General features: G+C 40.5%; 1 protein-coding gene across 1 annotated transcript; it reads left to right on the top strand.

Moving 5' to 3' along the window:
• Positions 1-2,485: 2,485 nt before the first annotated feature.
• On the top strand, positions 2,486-15,042 carry LOC147200641 (uncharacterized). The gene is made up of 7 exons (XM_086120335.1): positions 2,486-2,698; positions 2,825-2,990; positions 6,243-6,341; positions 6,440-7,234; positions 8,548-8,690; positions 9,707-9,816; positions 12,100-15,042. Exons 2-7 carry the CDS (start codon positions 2,885-2,887, stop codon positions 12,233-12,235), a joined length of 1,389 nt encoding a protein of 462 aa, XP_085976461.1. The 5' UTR covers positions 2,486-2,698; positions 2,825-2,884; the 3' UTR covers positions 12,236-15,042.
• Positions 15,043-17,078: the final 2,036 nt, after the last annotated feature.

The following is a 17,078-nucleotide window of genomic DNA, read 5'->3' as shown; positions in this document are numbered from 1 at the left end:
CTCCGAGATGATACACCACCAAAATATGATTTTTCAATTTGTCTTTGCAAAGTGCACAACATATTTTAGATTCTCTCAACTTTGTAAAAGTCCATCCATCAGTTCATGGAGGTCAGGAGCCAAGCTCAGCAAAAAAAAAGTTCCGCCACATCATGTTCCTTACCAACTCCATCAACATTATCGCTTCCTCCCTTTGCTGGCCCCTTTTCCTCTCACGCAGTATGTTGTACGTACCTAAAAAAATTCAGGCTCTGAACTGCTGTTCTTTCCTTTTAATCCCCTCCTCTCCTTCGTGCATGGTCACAAAGGTTTTTCCACCTTTTCCTCATGTCTTAAAAAAACCTGTATATACACACACATATACATACATATGCCCAAAAAAATTAATATCAAGGGTAAGTCCTTTTATTTCAATAATTTGTTTCAAAAAGGGAAATTTGTTTGTTATATGATTTTACGACAGACAAGATGAAATATTGCAAGCCTTTATTTGTTTCACTTTTGATGATTATGGCAGAAACATACAAAAAAAATCCAGTGTTTCACAAAATTTCATGTGACCAACATGAGAGGATCTTAAACACAGAAATGTTCTTCTGAAAATGTGTCTTGAGGAAATATGACCACAGTACATGTTGGGCCTCCTTTTGCGTTCATGACAGCACTAAGGTGACATGGCAAGGACGTGATCAGCATTTGGCATTGTTCGGGTGTTATTGCAGCCCAAGATGCTTTGAGATTGGCCTTCAGATCATTAGCATTTGTATCAATACTTCGAATGGTGAAGTGAGTTGAGTTTGCTGCCACCATCCACTTATACCTCAAGTTTGCGCTTGCAAGTCAAAGCAAAAATATCGGCCGAAGGATGGCTTGTATCTCGAAAATACCCATAAGTGAGATCACTCTTATCTCAAGGCAGCGCTGGATAACGCATTTACAAACAAGTCTCCGAATTCATTTTCAAGGGTTTTTATTTTCTCTATAAATCAGCAAACTTACATATTCAGCAGTGGATAAAAAAATAATTTCCCCAACTGTTCATGTTAAAAAAATTGGAAGTGCACATGATGATGTTCCAAACAGATGAATAAAATACATATAATAGTCGTACCAAATGCCCCGCATAACACCATTATGCCCTGCACTCCGTTCTTTGTGTGAAAAATACAAGTTGGAAAAAGCTGACCAAGTGATTCACACTTTTTTTTTGTCCAACTGCATATTCAGCATCTCTGGTTTGTAAACCCGCTTCTTCCTGCCAGTGTTTCATAATGTGAAACAGTGACTAAGTTGCTGTTGTGCAAATGTTTTTTCTATCAGAAACTGGTTTATTTCTCACATTCACAAACATGGGATGGATTAATGGAGGAAGTGTGCCAAAGAGATTTGTTCCAGTGCTATGGAGCTCTTTAACACCAATTTAACGGTCCTAATGCCCCGCGGCCCCAAGTGTTGAGAGAGCAGCTTCTGAGTATTTATTGAAGCACTGCAAGGAGTATGCCTGTCACAATAATAAAAAATAATAATTCTGATTCGGATCATGGGGGAAAGCAGGTAAGATACAGTACACCAAATCAATGACTTCATTTTGATAACAATATTTATTTTAAACAGAGATATGGCTGAGCACCATCACCTTTACTTGATGCATCTCCTTCCAGCTACAACTGCACATTTGGAAACAGGGCAAGAAATAAGAGAGGAGGTGTCGCAGCTATTTTAAAAGTTTCACTTCATTTTAGAGAGGTCATGTTTCCTGCATTCTCAAATTTTGTGTTAGGCTCACACAGAACCGTAGAATGTCTTAGGATTCCATATACGACAAAAATATTTATTAAAGAAAACCGCACCGACAAATTGTAGACTGAAATCACTGGTCACCATGAACCAGGAGAAGCTGTAATTTGACATTTTTGCCAGTGTGTCAGGTAACTAATGAGGTGTTTTGTGGACTTGGAAAAGGCATTTGACCATCTCCTTCGGGGAGTTCTGTGGAGATTGCTTCGGGAGTATGGGGTACCGAATCCCCGAATATGATATGTTCAGTCCCTGTACAACCAATGTCAGAGTTTGGGACTCATTGCAGGCATTAAGTTTTGTACAGCTAAAGTGTCCAGGTTACAGATGACATCAAAGATATTGAAAATGTTTAAATGATTTATCTTGGTGTCATCGCAAAATCATGGCTTTTGAAAAGGGATTCATATATATTTTTTTTGAAATATGCATTTTTGCTAGGTATACCTACTTTGTAGAATTCAATCTAGATTTTTTTTTTAATTCTTGGAATTTTGCATAATATCAGGATATACATGTTGAAATTGATGTCCATCCAACCAGCAATCTCAGAAATATTGTAACACAGATTGCAAAAAGTTAACCAACGGACTGATTTTTTTTTTCCTCTAAGTATGATGCGATAAAAGCTGCACGTTCAGCATCTCTGTGGTTTGTTGAACCTCTTCTTCCTGATATTGTTTCATATTGTGAAACAGTGCCCGAGTTGTTGTGCAGTTGCATCTATTTCTTCTGCATGAAACTGGTTTATTTCTCACAGACACAGGATAGATCAGCGGATGAAGTGTGGTTATGATTCGTATTGACAACACTGCTAAGGAACGATTTGACAAACTGCTCTAATTTCACTTAGTGTGGCCAAATCTACTTTAGAGAATTTCTATAAACACTCCAAGGGGTGGTAAGTCTTCTTATTTTATATCTTACATGCAATTGAAAGTGCTAAAGATCAAATGCTAATGCTTATATCTCAACTCAACTGTATTTATATAGCACTTTAAAACAGTCATCATATATATTCATACAGCAAAAACTTGGACCTGGATCAACTATTTACTTCAACAATAAGGAGGAAGCAGAGGCAAAAATGACTGTGAAGTACCAAACGTCTACGGAGACAGCAATGGACATCGATGATGGGAATGGCGGCTACAAGCACCTGATCATGAATGGCAGCAAGCTTAAATATTCAGGTAACAGAATTCTAGGTCATTGCTACGCTTGATAAATAAAATGCTCATCAAATTTTACGTATTATGTACATTTAAGATTTTTTTTTTTCCATATATGAGTTGTGAAATAAGGTTTTCCTCACCTTAAAACTCCCGCCCTCTGGTTCACCTTTTTAGGGTTGTTATCATGTATTGTAAAGATAAAGCCAACGGAGACAAATTTTGATTGCAGTGACAGCAGTTTTCAGGAGAACATTTTTCATACTTTCTTTATATTGTTGCTTTTGATAATGGATTTTTATACAAACAAATAAATTAATCTCCACAGGACAGTTTTAAAATACCAATTGCAAGTAAAGCAGAAAATTGATTTTTGAAATTCCGAATAAAGGTTGATATATATTTTAGGTTCATCCTGCAATAATGTCCGAAAGCAGAATAACAGAATACAGTATCCCAAACTTTTTGTGACAAGTCTGTATTGACCACAGGTTTTTGCGAGAATGAAACCTTCAAATCATACATTACGGTGCACTTGTGTCTCCGTCCAGCCAATTTTCACATTTGTATGCGCTATTATTGCTGGATTGCTGAACCTGGATTTTCCAACTCTGAACCCATTAGACATTAGGGGTGTTCACACGGCACACATTTGCTCCGGCGCTGCACCGATGTATTTTGTTGCGATACATTTTGCACCGCAGCAAATTGTGTGGAGCGTTCACACGTATAAAGCCGCTGAGCGTGTCTGCACCGGCACAGCGTCGGTGCAGCCCCACTTGCGTTCACACGGCAGTTTCTGCAGCGGAGCAAAACGACATAAAACAAATGAGCTGTCGTGTTGGTTCTTTTTAAAACGTATTCACTACTCAAGCGACTACTGGACAGGCACGTCCTTCTCCTTCTCGGTCTCCGTGTCTTCTGCTCGAGAGTGACCGCCCCCGAAAACGTAAATCAACGATGACTTCAATGACACTTAGAAAAGCAAACACATCATGCGCCAAACAGAAAATCAAGAGAGGAAATCACAAAATAAATTATATGGGGGCGGGGGGTTGTGAACACACAACAAAGGAACAAACTACACTAACAACTCCGAGACAGTCCAGTCTCCTACAAAAGGAAAGATGCTACCAGCCAAGTCTTGTGTCGTTATTAAACAAACACATGACGGAAGTCCGACAGAGCACGAAAGCAACACATTTTCGTCGTACGTACGCTTCACAAGCATTTGCTCTGGAGCAAATTTACCCCAGTTGCGTTCACACGTGCAAATTTACATCGGTGCTGCTTCGCAAACGAGCATTTGCTCCGGAGCAAATTTTTAAACCACCTCCCTGAGGTGGATCAAATTTGGTCCGGTGTAAGCCTTTTTCCGGGGCTACGCCGGAGCTAATTTGCACGTGTGAACGCTCTACTGGGGCAACCCCGGCATAGCACCGGACCAAATCTTGCCGTGTGAACACCCCTATAGAACACTGCCTTCTAACAGCAAAGTCCAAAACTTCAAGTCAAATCAGGAACAGTGGAAAATTCTAAAATGCAATGCAGGTATGGCAACAGCCATGAAACAAGAACTAAAACTCTGATCTAGCCCTGTGAGTTTCTTTCGCGCCACTCAGTGGCAAGATGGGGTGGGGCACCTATCGCTCAATCAATTATGAAGCAACGCGAGACGTATCAAGAATCAAGTACAACTTTATTGTCAAATGTGCTGCTTGTGCAACATACAGCACAGATGAAATGTCTTCCCTCTCAAGACAACATACAACAAGAGGAGCCGCTGCGGGTGCCCGCGGTGCCATCAAAAGAAAAGTTAACATAAAATGACAAAATAATACAAGACAACACGTTCCAAGTGTTGATGATCAATGTGTCCTCAAATTCACATTAGTTCTCTCCGTATTTATTTTTTATTTTTTAAATCAGGATTACCATGCAGCCGTTACTCGGTTAAAGCCATCCCACATTCACATTCACATTCAATGCAGCAATTTAGTCACATGGGCCAGTTAGTGTACTTCTTGTGATGTGTCACATGAATAATGTATCCAAATGGGGTCTATGTATACTGTCACAAGGAAGCAGAGACACGGCTGTAGCAGCCATGCTAAGTAGAGGTAAGATCGGGCCAAAAAAATCCAGCCTGACCCGACCCGGCCCGAGCCCGACCAATTGACTTGATTTGCAGGCCCGAGTCCGAAGCAAACCTGAAATTTCATATTTTATTTGTGAGGACTTGGGAGGAAGAGGTGTGATTTCTGATAACAAAGCCTGTCTTTTGTAACAAAATCTAAGTTAAACAAGACTATGTTAACATTTATATCGTTTATATTTCTGTTTCTGCAGAGGGTACATTAACCGACAATTTTCCATCAGTGACGGATTTTTTAAAGAGTTGACAGGAAAATTTTAAGGCCATCCGTCATTTTGAGGGGTTGAAAATTGGGCCATAAACCACAGCAGCAGTACGTCCTTAAGAATGTAGCGCAGCACTTTAAGTCTTAAAATGTCTGAGTCTGCGGCTCCTGTTTAGTGGTTAAATAGCAATTACATTACAGCGCCTTCTCTGATCCATCCAAATTATTTATTTTAAAACAAGTATTGCTTAGTTTAGTATTCACACATCGTTTTCGCATACTTTTTAAAAACATATATTTATTTTAAAAAAGTCAGCGAGAGAGAAGCCCGGCCCGAAGCAATGATTGACATTTTCGGCCCGACCCGACCCGAAATGCGGGTCCGGCTCGAGCTTAAGATCTTACCTCTAATGCTAAGTGACGTACTTATCCAAAACAATATGTATGTATATATGTATGTATACACACCCACACACACACTCACGCACACACAATTATATAGATATTTCTCATTGATACAATTGTAATGTGCAAGTGGTCGCAATGTTTTAGCCCATCAGAGGCGTGAATACACTGATGTCAAACTAAAGGCCTGGGGGCCAGATTTGGCCCGCCACATCATTTTCTATGGCCTGCGAAAGCAAATCAAAGATGTCAACTTTCATGATGATTCCTAAAATCGCATGCAAAATGTCAAATAACCCTCATTACAGTAACTTAAACAATAGGTGAATAAACCGTTATTCATTACCTCTTTATATGGTTTCAGTCATAACGGCCCTCCCAGGGAAAGTAACTGAAATCTGGCCCCTGACAAAAATGAGTTTGACACCCCTGCATTAATACCTGACTCTATGGACAAATTATAAATGTCACATAACAAATCCAGTGTCATGTGCTTTTTCTCCACCAGTTTATGCATTGAGAAACAGCCCTTTTAGGGCTGCCACGCTTATCCTTGGGTTGATGTGTGTGGCCCTAGTGACTGGGGTCATCGGTCAATCTGTCCACTGTGAGTCTACCTTATTGTTAAACATGCAACAGATGTGAAAAGTTCGCCAACAGTGTAAGACTGCTTAACTTTGATACGTCTTCTGTTTTCCGTGGCAGACTGGAAAGTGGGCAAAGACAATCAGAGGAAGTTGGAAGTTGTTGGAGGGGAGAAAGACAAACTACAGTCCCAACTCAAAACCGTACAAAACGAGAAGAAGAATCTAGAAGTCAGCCATGAGCATTTACAACAAAGTTACAACTTCATATCTAAAAGGACAAATCAAATCCAAACTAACAACAACTTACTGAAATCGGAGGCAAACCAACTGAAAGACAGTCAAGGCAAATTGCAAGCCAGTAATGCTGCTCTAAAAAAAGATCTTGACCAGCTGAAGAGCAGTCAGGAGCAGTTGCAGACTAATAATGATGCCTTGTCGACTGCCAAAGACTTACTCCAAACAAAATACGAATCGATGGGCCAGAGCAAAAATGTCTTACAGGCCAACTACGATTCTGTGATTAAAGAGAGAGACAATTTGCAGAACAAATTCAACAATGTCACAAGGTCAAAAGAGAAGCTGCAAATGAGTTATAACGTTCTGATCAAGGATATTGAGCATCTACAGGAGCGATACACCTCCTCCTCCAATGAGAGAGACACCATTGCGAGCAGTCACCAAAACCTAACGTTGGAAAAAGAAACTCTGCAGGCCATTTACACCACACTGGCCAAAGCTACGGACGAATTGATGGCCTCCTACAATTCCACAGTTGAAGAGAAAAAGTTTCTTGAAAGCCGCTTGAAAAATGTGACGGCAGAGAGAGACCTGCAGAGGGTGGAAATCAGCAACATGAGTGCCGAGGTTGACCAGCTGCGTGCAACCGTCACAAGATTGAACGCAACGATAAAAGGTAACGTTGAAACATGCTTATCGTATCGAGCGACTTTTATGAAGGAAAAGGAAACCTTTGCACTTTCTATCCCTTTTCAGACATTGTGAAAAGGACATATGTGTATTAATACGTGTGCGGATACATTGCATGTAAAGAGTATGGATATATAGATATGGTGCACACCCTGGGAAAATATTTGTTTTTGAAAATATGCATTCACAGAAAGAGAAATGAAATGGGGGTGGAAAAATGCTGAAAATGTGTTGCGTGTACAGTCCATGATAAAAGCAACACGCCACCCAAAAAAAAAGAAAAACATTGTCCATCATTCGATTAGGCAGTGTGTACAAACAAAAAAAGTGCAAATATCAATGCTAATTCCTGGAAAAAGGTTTAAAATGACCCACACTTAACCAGTTTTGGGCAGGCCTGTGATCACAATGATGTGGTGCAGCATGCCACTGTTCATTTTGGACTTGTTTTCTCATCCATTTTGTTATCAAAATGCCATATGGCACCACTAAGTATTGCCATTTTTCAGATAACACTCTTAACCATGTTAGGTTTCATGTTATTCCTTTGAGAAAGGAAATAAAGAAGGACATTTACAGTGGCAGTGGCTGTCAAATGCAGGCAGCCGATCGATCACGTTTATCAGACATAACGCTTTTCATAGACTGTGCTTTTTGGAGGCGCACATATTTTCCTCCTAGCCACTCGCAGTCTATGGACCCCTGGGGTACCCAACAACAGTATTTAAAGTAAGTGGAGTTTAAAAGATTGTTAAAAACGCATAGGATGGTTTCTACACACTGCCTAATGGAGTGATGGACAATAAATTGTCAGTGGTGTGATGCTACGTACACACACGAATGTGTATGAATGAGAAGGTATGTGTACATTTTAATACACTTATATGAAGGTACGTTTGTATGTGTATGGAATCGAGTTTGTTCACGATACGTGTCGATATAAAGTCCAACGATACATCACTTTTTTGAATGATACAATTCGATATGATGAAGCCGATTTTGATACGATATTTTAAACCCATTCTACTTAATGGTAACCCCAAATAAACCCGTTTGAATGCGGTTTGATCGGATTTAATTTTTAAAACTTTGCTGATTCCAAAACGTCAAAAAACATCTGCGTCATTTGCAAAACTGTCCTTGTCGTGTAATGACCACACTACTGGTCACTTTCTCATTGTTTGATAAATCTCTGGATTCATTGTTTACACAGTAATTACTGGTAAGTTATAGGCAATGTTTACAATATTTCCATTACTTGTCATATTTTTTTCTATCAATCTAAATATTCTATGACAGACAAGGTGTGCCAAAGCGGCTGGAAGAAGTTTGAGAACAGCTGCTACTTTATTTCTACTTCCAAGAAGACATGGTACCTGAGCAGAAACTACTGTCAAGGAAAGGGAGCCGACCTGGTCATCATAAACAGCAAAGCAGAAATGGTGGGTTCATTCTCTACTCTCGAACACTTTTCTTTCTTTCTCAGTGAATCGCATGGTTAAACAGTTGTGTTTTACTGGAAACTTGTGTGAAAAGTGTTTGGAAAAAAAGTACAGCAAGCAAGCAACAAGGGTCACAATACACTGCATAGTTGGGAGAAGAAGAAAAATAAAATGCCCAAAACCTTTTTACATAAAAAGACAATATGTGCGCTAAAATGAAAATTAAATCCATAAAATCTCAGTGCCAATATAACTGTGATTCAGACATACAGCTCAGACACACACTTGTCTGAAGAGGTCATTTTTTAGAAATTAAGACAGGGGTTGAGTGATGAGAGTAGAGTGAAAAGTAACAAATAAACTTTACGAAATAAAGAAACAAAGTAAGACTGGGCGTGGCAACGGCTGAGATCTAGACATTTGAGGCTGTAAAAAGACCAAAGAGGAAATGAGTGCAAACGTAAAGCGCAAGGAATAAGCTCTCAAAAATACAACGTTATTAAAAGAAAATCCAGAGTACACACTTGATATGATGTACAACAAAGGATTGGGGGAAAAAAAGAAAACTCAGAATGATGAAAAGACTGGAGGATACTGGTTAGCCATAAGGTGCATGTATACACTCCGTACATGAGATGTGACATTGAGTGAGGTGGAAGTCTGCCGGGAACCTCAATACTGGGTGTAATAAGTATTGGGGAACAGCTGTGCGAGGAGCTCAGTACACCTGAGCACGGTCAGCTCTGAAAACAAAGACAAAGACCAGCACAGGAAACAAAACTACAACCATTTCAAAATAAGAGCTAATAGCAAAGCACTCACAACAGGTTGCATTTGTCAGATGAAAACGCAGGATGTTCTATAACCTGGAAACCAAAGACTCACCCTCCACCATGTGTCAGATTTGATTTGGTTTCCATCATTTCACAAAGAATTGGCAGGCCTTTTGTTGGACAGTGCTATATGATGTATAAACAAATTATATTTGTTTATATAATTTGCCTTTCTTTTTCTAGGTATTTATTAATGGCTTGTTTTCAAGTAACAAAGAGGTCTGGATTGGATTGACCGACGAGGGAGTAGAGGGTCAATGGAAGTGGGTGGATGGGACCGCACTGACCCTAGAGTAAGTTTAAAAAAAAATTTCATTTTGCTTGTCAAACACAATGATCAAGGCTTATTGGTGGTGTCGATGGTCTACAACCCAAGGTTAGCAATTGGACAAATGGTGCCGAGGCTCGGACCCGTGTGTCGAGGGATGTAATTTCTGAAATACTTGGTTCACAGGTTCACAGGAATGCGCGGATCCATCCAAATGTCGATATTACCGAGTCAGTCGCAGTATTAGTAAAATATTCGCGATTTGAGATTGATAGAGCAGTTTCAGTTTCGCTCTTGTCAAACAGGGGATAGCCCGATTGCCAGACTCATCGCTTCTGTCTCAGCACTGAGCAGGCATACTTTGCCCCTCCTCCCATGTTGTTCCACTATGTGATTCAACACCACAAACAAGCCGCCGGTTCTGGTCAGCAGACCCACCAAGCACACACAACACACACATTCATAGAAATACGAAGCACCTCGCTGGACTGCTGGGAGTTGTGTCGTATGGTTTTTGTATTGCATTCCCTAAACCCCAATTGAATTCGGGACAAAAATGGTTGATTACATTTTTTTTCCTTTTTGATTGTGGCGTAACAATTCTGAACAACTTAACCTTCTAAGTTCAAAAATAAAAATAGAGAAAATGGCAGTTTCTGAACAGTATCACATATATACTGTATATATATATATATATATATATTTATATAGTGAAACTACTCTACAACGAAATCATGTTTGCAGCAAGAAATTTTTCACAACAGGGGTTTTTTCACTGTAGCAAATTTGATCTAAGATGTAAACACACACACAAACGTATGTGTACTCTTTATTTTTATTCCAATAGCGCATAAGTATGAGCACACACTTATTTGACACTTTCATATAGTCAGTGTAGAAGGAAAAAAAGGGAAAGAAATTGCGAAATGTATGATCAGCATTCACTTTCACTTACATCAATTTCTTGGATAATGTATTTTATTTTCTTCCTCCGTCTTTCATTTTGATCACTTTTACCCTCTCTTCCCAGCGTCAGAGCGCTTCTTGTCTTAGCTGCTTGACATCCAAAGGTCCGTTTTGTAGCCATTTTAGCAATGCAACGTTCATGCTGCGTCTGAATCTAACAATAACAAATACTTCCTGGACCTGGTGGCTTTTCTTTCCACCATCTTACTGTCTCTAACTCGACCTCCGCTCGATCGCTACCGAAGACAGCGTTGCTCAGCTGATGTCATGCAATGAACTTTTAAAGCCAGCCACGGGATGCTTCGTAGTCCTAGATGGCCATAGTTAGCGGGATGGAACTCGCCGTCTCTCTAATTAGCGCTCCAGTTAGCGTAAGGTTTTTAGCATGAAAACAAGTAAAGCATTCCAGGAAACGTTTGTTTATTTGACTGTTTGTCGAGCCACAAGCAATTTACTCAGAGTGGAATGCATCCGATGAGCTGCTCAATCTTCAACGGATCTAGCTACAGTATCGACACACATAGATAGTGAGGTCCCGCGTGGCCAATCGGAGGCCAGGATGATGCTCGGTAAGCCAATGGCAGAGCAGCTGTGAGTGTGTTTCGTTCAGGAAACTCGGAGCTGTGTAAACCAGTGTGGTGGTTGCTGTTGCCGTTTCCGAATGAAGCAGTTGAGGTTGCTGTTGGATTAGGCTTCGTTGTAGTGAATCTCTTCGAGCAGAGAAAAAGATTTTGTATAACGCAACAGGACGTTTTTTGGTTGTATGGGGGGCAGGAGAGTGGGAATGATGTTAATGCATGAAGCTTTTTTCACATTAGAGGGTATTTTCGCCCATGTAGGTTTCACAGTGTATATATATATATATATATATATATATATACACAGTATGTATTTTTTCTCTGATCCGCTTATTCTCACAAGCGTATCCCAGCTGTCATCGGGCTAGTCCATGACCAGCCAATCGCAGGGCACACAGAGACGAACAACCATTCGTGCTCACAATCACACCTAGGGTTGATTTGGAGTGCCCAATCAACCTGCCATGCAAGTGTTTGGAATGTGGGAGGACACCGGAGTACCCGGAGAAAACACATGCAGGGATGCGGAGAACATGCCAAACTCCACACAGGAAGTCCAGAGCTGTCATTGAACCCTGCACCTCTGCACTTGAGGCCAATGCGCTAACCAGTCGACCACCGGGCCGCCCATACACACTCTCTGTCTCTATCTGTCTGTCTCTCTGTCTCTCGCGCGATCTGTCTATCTCTCTCCGTCTCTCTGTGTGTGTTTCTCTCTCTGTTTAAATATTTACATGTATTTTTTGTTTCTCTCAACATTGCAGGTATTGGGCCGATGGACAACCAAACAGTTACAATGGCAACCAGGACTGCGGAGAGTTTTGGTATCGTAGTTCAGGAAACGCTGAATGGAATGATGAAAAATGTAGTTCACAGAGATATTGGGTTTGTGAAATGTAGATCCTTTGGGGCATGTTCTCCCATGTGCGGAAGACAGAAAAGGCACGCGGCTGCAACACTTTTGGCTGCACAGCTCATCCCATCGACTTAAGCGTGTCACTTTGGTACCTTCATGGACAGTACACAGTCAGGGTGGAGCAACTAGAAATGACGTTGTTCCCTGTTTATACTATATCTTGCCTGGACCGCATTTTCCCAAAGACTTAAGCAGATGTCCTGTTGCACACACCAGAGTGTGGAGTAAGTCTAACATTCTGCAAAAGTCAAACATCATAATCACCTGCGTCCGTGACAGTGCAGTTACTGACTTGGAGTTTGATGTAATAATAATAATGTAATGATGATGGGTTGGATTTTGAATCATTTGTTTGTATTTGACAATCGGTTGGGTATCACGAGCCCGGCGTGTGGCATGACACATTGCTGGGCACCACCTGTGGCTGCTTTACTCTCTTCTCTACTATTGCAACAGCTCCAAACATGTGTTTATTCATGAGCACATTATTTTGATCAAATTAGTTTTTGCTCGATTTATTAAATACATCATGCAAAAACACATGATCCTCTAAAGTAGCCTGTTAGATGACTGGCAGACACGTAATTGGGAATGATTAATATACAGTCACTTCCAGATCTGCTATGCAAGTTAATGTCACATTTATTGGTGAAGTCAACTCCAAAAATATCTTTATGATATTGTATGCAGCCCCACTAGTCTAAACATTAATATTGTGTCTGTGTAATATTAATTAAGTAGCAAAATACACCTGTTTTTATCCATCTGGAGCGAACATTTTGCCACTTAAGATTGACTGAAAATGTGATTGACTGAAAATGACATCACAGTTTCTCAGGGTTCAAGTAATGACCAATCAAAGCTTACCTGTTTTCTGAAACTGAGCCGTGATTGGCAAGTGGAAAAATGCATGCCCCCCCCCCCCCGAATGGGATAAAATTGGTGGATTTTACATCTTAATTCATATTCCAAAAACACATTATCAATCAGAATATAGATTTTAGACTAGATATAATAATATCATATTAATAATAGCATAAACCATTATATTGTAAAGAACATTTTTTGGGTTGACTTCCCCTTGAATGATCAAAATATTTTACAAATGCATTTCTATAAAATTCACTTTTCTCCGAAAAACTCCACCATCTGGCAACTAGGAATACTCTCAGAATACAATGAGTCAACACGTTTGGTGGTTGCGCACAAATAATTACATTACACAAGTTTGAACGGGAGAATTGGCGGACCTTTAAAATTCGCATTTCAGGCAAAAAAAACTCGTGGGCCCTCAGGAGAATATTGCCCTTAATGTCTAATAGATTCCCGGTGATATTTGAATGATTGAATTTGAGTTTGGAAAACATTGAACAAAAAAAGGGGATCTTAAAAGGGGACCTTAAGAAGAATGTAACCTTCATATATGGACACTATTCACAACAGTAAAAAGAAATGCCATGTGATTTACATACTACACACTCATGGAGAATGCAGTAATTAATGTCCTCCTACATTACCTGCATGAACATTAGAGGGATGCTTTTGGTCTAGTGCAGTGGTCTTAACCTTGTTAAAGGTACCGAACCCAACCAGGTCATATGTACATTCCCCGAAACCTTCATTGGTGAAAAATAAAAATATGATTTTTTAAAACAATTTCAAGACATAAAAAATACATTGAATTAAAAACAGTAAAAAACTACCAGTAAATACAATTTCAAGACATACGTTTTTTTTTTTTAAATTGTGCACAAAATGAACCAGCCAGTGCTGGCCAAGCGGGTGTGTCATAACTAATTGACATGTTGAGTTGGGTGTGCCTTAACCTCCATGGCAGAGGCTCCGTCGAGCCCCTGAGACCAATTCACCGAACCCAGGTTAAGAGCCGCTGGTCTAGTGTCTCAGTGGCTTAATTTGCAAGACATAACGCCCACAACACCTGCGTTCGCCAGAGATTGCATAGGGTAGAAAACAGATTCTCCCTCCAGCAATCGAGCTCTTCTCCCACTTCGTGCATGTTAAAAATATTCAGCATGGCATTTGTTTTTAAAGTTACCTTTGAAGCGTGTCTCCTCTCCAACTGTAAATATTGTATATCTTTTTGTCCCGGAAGTGTTCAGCGCAAACACATGCGTGCCTGCCTGTTCTTATACAGATAATGTCTTGACAAAACTTGCCCAAGTACACCTTTTGTGGAATGACATGCGAGTGTGTAACTTGCTTACTGTTTCTGGTCGAAGTTTTTGCTATGCATTATAGCATTGTTTTGTTTTGTTTTTTGCGGTGAGTTTCCTCCTCATCCAATATTTGTCTCCTGTCCAGCAGTAAATTATACACATTATGTCTCGTTGGGAGGCGGCACAGTGGGCGACTGCTTAGCATGTCTGCCTCACAGAGCAGACATGTGGGGTTCGATTCCAGCTCCGGCCTGCCTGTGTGAAGTTGGCATATTCTCACCATGGCTGCGTGGTTTTTTTCAGATACTTCGCTTTCCTCCCACATTCCAAAAACATGCATAGCAGATTAATGGAACACTCTAAATTGTCCCTTGGTATAATTGCTAGCGTGAATGGTTGTTCGTCTATGTGTGCCCTGCGATTGGCTGGCAACCAATTGAGGGTGTACCCCGCCTACTGCCCAAAGACGCCTGGGATAGGCTCCAGCAACCCCTGTGACCCTTGTGAGGATAAAGCGGCTCGGAAAATGGATGGATGGATGTCTCATTGGACCCATCATGCACCTCCCCATGTGTTGAAAATGTGAAATATATCAATACTGTATTGAAGTTTAATGTATTTGTCAGCTCTTATGCGTTTTTCCAAGCTGAACTAATTGATTACTCTCAAACATGTATTTAAAATTAATGAAGCCTTCCTCTAAAGACTGAACTATGGTTCATATCCGCAGCTTAATTCACAAAGGATACTAAATGTTATGGAGGTACATTTCAATGCTCTGCTGTTGTTTTCTATTTTCAGATTTTTGCTTCCTTATGTTAATCATGCATGTATACATTTGCAATTATTTGAGTCTACATACATGAAAATGCATAATGTGAAATCTGCCTCAACAAATAAATACCACAAGAATAATCAGTAAAGGTAGGTGATAAAGCGTCAACTTCAAGCCAGACACAACTTAAATGCAAATACATGTCAAATATAAATGTGCTTTCAACCAGGATTATTCACACTGAAATAGATAAGATAAGATAAGATAAGATAAGATAACCTTTATTTGTCCCACACTGGGGAAATTTTGCAGTCGACAGCAGCAAGATTGGGGGGGCGGGGGGGAATAAAGTGTTTCATTGAACAAAATAAATGTTTCAGAAAAGAACTGTACACAGTTCAATATAAGTGCAATATAAAATAAAGCATTAGCAATATAATTGTAGAATAAATATAATAAATAATAAATAGCAATAGCATAGAAAACACAGCGTAAGGTGGCTGTGCTATTTACAATGGTTACAGGTTTTCACGCATGTTTATTCAGCAGCCTGACAGCAGTCGGTAGGAATGAGCGACGGTATCTCTCCTTCTTGCAGCGCGGGTGTAACAGTCTCTGGCTGAAGGACCTACCCAGTGCTGTCAGGGCGGGCTGGAAGGGGTGGGAGGGACTGTCCATCATAACTTATAGTTTAGCGCTCCTGCTGCCCACCTACTCCAGAGTGTCCAATGAGGAGCCCAGGACAGAACTGGCCCTCCTGACCAGTCGCTCCAGTCTCTTTGTGTCCCAGGCAGAGATGCTGCCTTACCAGCAGACAATGCCGTAATGGATGGCCGACGCCACCACCGAGTTATAGAAGGTCTTAAGGAGTGACCCCTGAACCCCAAAAGACATCAGTTTCCTGAGTAGGACAAGTCGGCTCCGTCCCTTCCTAATCAGGGCGTCCGTGTTGGTGGACCACTCCAGTTTATTGTTTAGAAGAACACCCAGGTACTTGTAGGAGGTCACCCTCGCTATGTCCGTACCCTGGATGTTCATCAGTAGACATGACAAATCACGCACACTCATTTCTGTTAGATATTGTTTATTAAACCCAGTGGTAAAACCACCAGACAACACGGTTGTTGACTGGTTAGCACGTCTGCATCACAGTGCAGAGGTTGAGGGTTTGAATCTGGCTCCGGCATTTTTGTGTGTTGTTTTCATGTTCTCTCTGTACTTCCTTGGCTTTTCTCCAGGTACTCTGGTTTCCTCCCACATTCCAAAAACATGCATGGTAGGTTGATTGAATGCTCTAAATGTCCATTTTTGTCACTTTTAACGTTAATGGGGTGATCTCGTTAAAAGGAGACATCCATGGAAGAGAATTATTGGGTAATTCAAACAATGACCATGCACACCCGGTTGTGTTTTGCAAAAGGATACTTCATCAGGGCCAAGGCAACTGAGAAACAAACCTGTAACCAATGCACATTGTACCACCTGTGCCAAGTTGCGCAATGTTGCATTGCTCCCTGAGTCTGCACTAAGACAACTTTACATGTATTCATTTATCGCTAGCATCTCAACTGTTGACATACTTTGGGTTTGGGTGCACCGATAGATTCTTGTTAAAAGCGTGAAATGCGCAGTGGGTCCTCAGGCCATTCCCTATTAATACTGTATCTCACCTAAGACTTAAACATGTTTGCTGTTGCACACTCCATAGGCTGTGGGAAGAAAAAGTCCCTTAATTAGTAATACTTATCGGGTGATATATGAATGATTGAATTGTGTTTGTTGAAGAGGGGACTCTCTTGACTTTTGAGGCTACGTGCTAACTACTACCCTATTTATAATTAAGATAGTAAACATTATTGAAGGTGTACCTAATGC

The sequence above is a fragment of the Hippocampus guttulatus genome, chromosome 9 (assembly GCF_054856545.1).
Source record: "Hippocampus guttulatus isolate MCC_2025c chromosome 9, RoL_Hgut_1.0, whole genome shotgun sequence".
Taxonomy (NCBI): domain Eukaryota; kingdom Metazoa; phylum Chordata; class Actinopteri; order Syngnathiformes; family Syngnathidae; genus Hippocampus; species Hippocampus guttulatus.
The sequence above is the reverse complement of the archived record's forward strand: the minus strand, read 5'-3'. Positions and strand labels throughout refer to the sequence as shown.

Bases quoted from the DNA above. Each gene is read 5' to 3' on its own strand.
- LOC147200641 (XM_086120335.1), top strand. From the start codon at position 2,885: ATGACTGTGAAGTACCAAACGTCTACGGAGACAGCAATGGACATCGAT. The intron at 6,342-6,439 runs GTGAGTCTACCT...TTTCCGTGGCAG, and splicing joins CATCGGTCAATCTGTCCACT to ACTGGAAAGTGGGCAAAGAC. The intron at 8,691-9,706 runs GTGGGTTCATTC...TTCTTTTTCTAG, and splicing joins TAAACAGCAAAGCAGAAATG to GTATTTATTAATGGCTTGTT.